Below are 7225 nucleotides of genomic sequence, written 5' to 3'. Positions count from 1 at the left end.
CAGGCAGGTAGCGGAGCGCTGAACTCAAGCTGCCCTGTGATGCCAGGATGCTGGAGTACTGGATGAGCTTCTCGGTCAGCGCTGAGCTCTGAACACAAACCTCGCCGCTACGCAGACGCTCGATCGACTTGCGCAGGATCATCACCTTCTCCACCAGATCCTGCAGACGCACGTGAACACAGACGTCAGCGCACGACAGCATTCACTCAATATGTGACCCTGGAGCACAAAACCAGTCATAAGGGTCAATTTTGTGCAATTGAGATTTATGGATCAGCTGAAAGCTGAATAAATAAGCTTTCCATTGATGTATGGTTTGTTAGGATAGGACAATATTTGAAAATCTGGAATCTGAGGGTGCAAAAAAAACTAAATATTGAGAAAATCTCCTTTACAGTTGTTCAAATTAAGTTCTTAGCAATGCATATTACTAATCAATAATGAAGTTTTTATATATTTACGGTAGGAAACTTACTAAATATCTTCATGGAACATGATCTTTACTTAATATCCTAATGATTTTTGGCATAAAAGAAAAATGGATAATTTTGACCCATACAATGTATTGTTGGCTATTGCTACAAATATACCCCAGCGACTTAACACTGCTTTTGTGCTGCAGGGTCACATATATAAACGTGAAAGAGTGCGTGTGTGTGACCTCCAGCGCCAGCGGAGAAGAACAGTCTCTCTGTGACGTCCAGCACTCCACCAGACGCTCGATGTTCCCCGAGCAGATGAAGCACAGACAGGCCTGCAGACAGCACTTCTCTGTGCCTTCAGCCTGCAGACGAGCACCCAGAGTATCTGCACACACACACACACACACACACAGAGCTGTCAATCACTCCAGCCTCTGAGCTCTGATTGGACGAGCTGCATTCAGAGCTCTTATACTCTGTACTGATGCAGAAGTGTGTTTGTCAGCAGCAGCAGACTAATCAAGAGACTGCGGTTAGACTCGTGATGCTCTCACCGCAGAGAGGAGCGAACGCCTCGGGGTTAGCGTAGGTCAGCAGAGCCGCTAGCGCCTCCTTCCAGTTATCCAGCTCACAGCTCTGGACGATATCACGCCAGTTCTGCGTCACCACTGACGAGATCAGCTGACAGAGAAAAACAACTCATTAATACATAATAATAATAATACTGTGACTAATAATAATAATAATAATACAGTGACTAATAATAATAATAATAATACTGTGACTAATAATAACAGTAATTTAAAGAATATTGTGACTAATAAAAACAATAATAATAATAATGACTAATAAGAAATTGCTACAAATAATAACAATATTAATAATGATAATTACTGATAATAACTAAGACTAATAATAAACAATAATAATACTAATAATAACAATTTAATTTAATAAAAAAATAAGACTAACAACAAAAATAATTAATTATTTAATATATATTATTATATTATTTAATTATTCGTGTTGTTATTAGTCGTCTTATAATCAATAATAAGAATAACGACTAATAACAATACTAACAACAATAACTTCATAATATAACAAATGTTTTATAATATATATTATAATATAACAAGTATATAAATATAAAACTAATTATTCATGTTATTATTATTGTTTGAAGTAGTAGTAGTATTCTAATTGTTATTATTAGTCATTTTAATATTATATTCAATAATAATAATAACATAAGACTAACTAGACTAATAAGAACAAATAAACTAATAATAATAATAATAAATCTTTGGTAGCTGACTGAAGAAATCAGCCGGAGACTCACGGCCGGACAAACCGTCTGACTCATCTGCTCTCTGATTGGACGATTCAACATCAGATACAGCACAACATGAGATTTCTCGCATGCATGCAATGATTTAAAGCGCAGCTGACACACACCTGATCAGAAAGCGTCTGCATCTTCTCAGCCAGATCATTCACGTCTAAACCGTTCGGATGAAGCTTCCTCCCCAAACACGCTGAGATCTGCACAAATAGAGGCTAGAATTAGAGCTTCACTCAAAAATTATGGGTCTGTTTCTCTCATAGGGGTGTAAGAAAATATCAATACACATGAGTATCGCGATATTTAGTTTGGCGATACTGTATCGATTCACAAAAATGCAATAAAGATTCATGGTTTCGTTTTGAGTTTATATCCCGATCGCTAGATAGCACTCTTCTTATCTCTGAACTTAAACAGTGGCAAAATGTTTTTTATGTTTTAAGAAATATCCCAATGTATCGTCTTGCTTACAGTATCGCAATATATCGCAACATATCGTTTCGCAACCCCTGTATCGTGATGCGTATCGTATCGCCAGATTTTTGCCGATACACGGCCCTATTCTCAAACATCATCAGCATCATCTAGAATAAAAATAGACGAAGACTAATTATAATAATGATAATTTAAAGAATATTGTGACTAATAATAAAAATAATAATATTAAGACTAATAAAAAATTTAAATAATACTAATAATTTTTATTAGTAATTTAATATTTAATGCATATTAGAATTTAATAATAATAATAATAATTATTATTATTAAAATAATAATACAAATAATAAGACTAAACATTAAAATAATTAATTATTATTTAATAACTAACACTAACACAATATTTTAATAAGAATAATGACTAAAAAAGAATTAATAAATATTATTAGTTAATATTATAAGCATTATTATTAGCATTAGTTATTTTTATTATTGTTATTATTAGTAGTAGTAGTATTCTTATCTTATTATTGTTATTATTAGTAGTCTCATTTTAATTATTTTAGTTATTATTAGTCGTAAAACTTGGAATATAGTGCATAAGTCATATGAACAACTGTTATGGCCATTTTTTGTCAGTATGGGAGCGTAATATCTCCTGGTCACTGAAGAACATGCATTATTCATGATTCTCATGGCAAAACATCTGAAAAGTAATGAGGTTTTTAGTAATTACAAAATTGATTATTTTGTCTTGCATTTAGAACAAATGTCTTATTTTATAGGACAACTTCTGCCCATAGGTGGCACAGTTTACCCCGCTCTCATCTAATATAATGACTAGTGAATGAATCCGAATGTTGACAGTGCTGTAGTTTGATGCGATACCTTCCTCTGCAGCTCGTCTTTACTGAAGCCCAGCAGCCGCAGAAACTTCACACGCGCTTCATCTTCAAAGTTCACCTGTTAAAAACACCACAGAACAGTCATGCATTTCACCTCAAACTGATTCATGCATCAGTTCTCTGTGGATTTTAGCATGAATATGACAGCTTAAAGATGATCTATATTCTCTATTCCGGTGCTTGCAACAGCAAAGTCATGGGTTCGATTCCCAGGGAACGCATGAACTCAATTTTTTTTAAAAAGACATCATTCTGTCTGATTTTCTGTCTAATCAAATGCTCTCTTGAATCCGAAATAAAACAATTCTTAAGCAGTTATTAATAACAGAGAAGCTTTAAGGGCTTCCTGCAGTTTTCATCAAATAAATAAAAGCTTAGATAATTAGTATTGTATCGTAAAAAGTAATTAATATTATTTTTCTTAAAAACTTGATTTTTTATTTTACAGTGAAATATTGCAATAGTATATTCTTTTTAGATTTTATTTAGCAATAATAATTATTGCAATTATTATTATTATTAAAAACAACAACATATTGGCCAAAATGTACAGCTCTACAAATGATTTTTTTTTATCACATTTTAATATCATAATTTTTAATCAGAAAAATCACAAATAGATTTCAAATCGTGCAGCCCTACCCAACATTATAAAAGATGCTAAATCCGTATCTGAACTAGACAATTTTGCTCAATTTTTTCAGACATCATGTCTTTTTTTCAAAACATTTTGCATCTCAAGCAAATGCATCCTGATTTAAGAAGACTTGTATTAAAAAGACAAAAAGATAGATACGAGATGTTCATGTTTTGAAGTGCGTGCAACATTTATTTGCCATGCCTTTATGAATTTTAGACTTCTGGCTCCGATTTAAGATTCTTTCTAGGCCTTCATAGGGTGAATTAAGACTTTTTAAGACCTCCTGAAACAGTATTGGAATGTAGTGCACTACAGTGATTTAAGACACAGTGTTAACTATGCGTTTCATTAGGTTGAATGAAGCCAGGTTTTGTGGCATCTCAGTTTGTGTTTCGCAGAAGAAAGTAAATAATAGGGCTGGGACAATAAATCGATGCATCGCGAATCGAGAAATGATTCTGCATCGATTCTGAGATTTTCCGAAGGCATCGTGATTCTCTCTTGAATCGTTTCTGAGCTTAGTTTTTAACAGCAGATGGCACTGCGTGCTTTTAGGTGTATTCTGCTTGCTTCCAGTTCCTTACACACACACCACCTGAACCTAAAATAATCATTCATAAAGTTAGAAGCGAATTACAAGGATGTTCACAGTGGGCTGTGTTTACATTAATCTCATCATAAAGCATAAAAGCCTGTGCAAGTACATTTAACGCACACACACTCTTATTCATGAGCATTTAAGTGTACGGTTAAAAACTAAGCTAGAGCGCCATCTACTGTTAAAAACTAAGCTAGAGCGCCATCTACTGTTAAAAACTAAGCTCAGAATCGATTCCAGAGAGAATTACAATGCATTCCGATAATCTCAGAATCGATCCACGAATCGCAATGCATCGATTTATTCTTTGTTGACAACAGTGGATGGGATCAGAAACAAGGATCAGCAGTACAGAACAGAAGTTTCAGAAATCCAAAAACTCATCAGTGAGATCAGGTTAAAACTGCAACAGGCCAAACGGGACATCCAACAGGCTGTGAGTGTTTCATTATTATATTTTTATGGGTGTTTTTATATATATTAGGGCTGGGACGATAAATCGATGCATTGCGAATCGAGAAATGATCTCGCGCAAGCGCTCTTCTTCGTGAGCATTTGAGTGTGTGGTTAAAAACTAGCCTAAAGCGCCATCTGCAGTTAAAAACTGAGCTCCGAATCGATTTGAGAGAAAATCATTTTCGATGCATTCCGAAAATCTCAGAATCGATCCACGAATCGCAATGCATCGATTTATTGTCCCAGCCCTAGTAAATAAGAGTTGGAACGATATTTGTGACCCTGGAGCACAAAACCAATCATAAGGGAACAATTTGTGCAAACTGCATCAGAAAGCTGAATAAATGATCTTTCCATTGATGTATGGTTTGTTAGGATAGGAAAAAAATCTAAATATTGAGAAAATCATCTTTAAAGTTGTTCAGATGAAGTTCTTAGCAATGCATATTACGTTTTAGGTATGGAATTTCCTAAATATCTTCATGGAACATGATCTTTACTTAATATCCTAATGATTTTTGGCATAATAAAGAAATGGATAATTCTGACCCATACAATGTATTGTTGGCTATTGCTACAAATATACCTGTACTGCTTAACACTGCTTTTGTGCTGCAGGGTCCAGGTCACATGTGGAGTTGTAGTTGTGTGTAAATGTGAATGTTTGTACCATGAGGAACCTCCATATGTCCTGCTCGGCGTCCGACGGGGCGCTGCTGATCTTGCCGTGGCAGTAGCTGCTGAAGGATCCTGACTGTAGAGTGGCCTGTAGCTCGTCCGAGCGCTGGAGGAACTCCGTCTCTGTGGTCACCTGACTCACATGCACCTGTCGCCGGATTGGCTGCTGCGGAGCCACATTAGGGCTCTCAAACGTCACCAGCTTCCCTCCGAACTAGAGGAGACAGAAGCAAGCACAGACTCACAGGAAGCTCAACAGTGTTCATTTTGTCAGCTATTTATTTTATTTTTTTATTTAGTCTTAGTGTTAGTCTGGTGTCAAATGTAACTTTTATTATCTCAATTTCACAAAATTGACCCTTATGACTGGTTTTGTGCTCCAGGGTCACGTTTAGTCAACTTGTCCTGTTTTAGTTTTGGTCGACTAAATACGTTTGAGCATTTTAGTCAGTGTAAACTTACACATTTTCATCTTTCTGTATAATGTTAATTATTTTGCTCAATTTTAATTGCAATGATTGTTCTCACTTGGGAAATTTATTTTACAATAATTCCAAATTGCATTAGCCCAATGTTTCTATTTTAAAACAACGGCAAAAAAGGCGTTATTGTCGCACAGAGGTTGCGTAAATAATGTTACAATCAGCAAACAATACAGTGGAGATCCCTGACAGAACACAGACTGCTGAATGACGCTTTCATTTAAACAGACATCGCTGAAATCCAGCTTACATGTACAGTATTTTATGTCTGTGTTTTCAAATCATGAGAGAGCGTGTGTGAGTGGTTGCCAGATTGTATAAAGCAAAAAGCAGAGAGAAAAGCTTTGATTGGGGGATTTGAGCTCTTTGCAACCGCAAAAGTGAAGTTTTTGTTCTTTTAACAACATTTATATCAACAATATTGCATGCTGATATAGTCTCAGCTATCGTTTAATGACCTTATTATCGTCTCGTCTTAGTCAGGGGAAAAAACTTTGCTGACGAACATTTTTCGTCATAGACACATCTTACCAGATTTCTCAATGTCTCTGTAATACTCACCGCGAAAGATGCTCCTACGGGCCTCCGTACCCCCTTGGGCGGCTTTTTTAGCGGAGGGATGATGGTGGTTTCGACTGAGGGCTGAGGAACCTGCAGAGGAGGAAGAGTCTGACCGGTTCCAAACGGGTCGCTGGTGTCAAATGAAGCCGATATCTAAGAACAGAGAGAGAGATCATGTGATCATCATTCCTCAAAGAAAAGCAGGTTACATGTTTCCATAATCTCACCTGGTCCACCGTGCTGTGCTGCTGCTGCTGAAGACGTCCTCCCATCACAGAGTACACACTGATCCGTCCGTCAAACGATGCGGCTGACAGGAGGGCGGGGTTACGAGGACACCACTGCACATCGAAACACCACTGATTGGCTGTCGGCAGCTCGTAAATCACCTGAAACACCAGAGACGAGGCATGATGCTCAGTGCATGTGCAATGCGATCCGAAGATCCCACACTGATGGATTTCTATGATTTCATTAATCCTGGTAAAAAGTTGTTTGAGAAAATTATTGCAATTATTAAAGTTAGTAAAAAAATTTTTTTTATTATTATTATTATTATAATATTTATTTATTATTATTTAGTTATTTATTCTATATTTTAATAATAATAATAATAATAATAAATGTTGATTTTATAATACAATTACTAAATGTATTATATATTACATATGATTTAGTTATTTATTCTATATTTTAATAA

General features: G+C 35.7%; 1 protein-coding gene across 1 annotated transcript in view; it reads right to left on the bottom strand.

The window, feature by feature from the left end:
• Positions 1–7225, bottom strand: part of LOC107595197 (protein transport protein Sec31A-like) — a 47234-nt gene that overhangs the window by 10668 nt on the left and 29341 nt on the right. The window contains exons 17-19 of the mRNA XM_016285540.1: positions 977–1103; positions 662–807; positions 6–160 (exon numbers count right to left, since the gene is read on the bottom strand). Of these exons, the coding sequence (XP_016141026.1) occupies positions 6–160; positions 662–807; positions 977–1103 (428 nt within the window). The remainder of the gene's footprint in view (positions 1–5; positions 161–661; positions 808–976; positions 1104–7225) is intronic.

Source organism: Sinocyclocheilus grahami, unplaced genomic scaffold, assembly GCF_001515645.1.
Source record: "Sinocyclocheilus grahami isolate Dianchi unplaced genomic scaffold, SAMN03320097.WGS_v1.1 scaffold198.1, whole genome shotgun sequence".
Lineage (NCBI taxonomy): Eukaryota > Metazoa > Chordata > Actinopteri > Cypriniformes > Cyprinidae > Sinocyclocheilus > Sinocyclocheilus grahami.
Note: the sequence above shows the minus strand (reverse complement) of the source record. Positions and strands in the feature narration are given on the sequence as shown.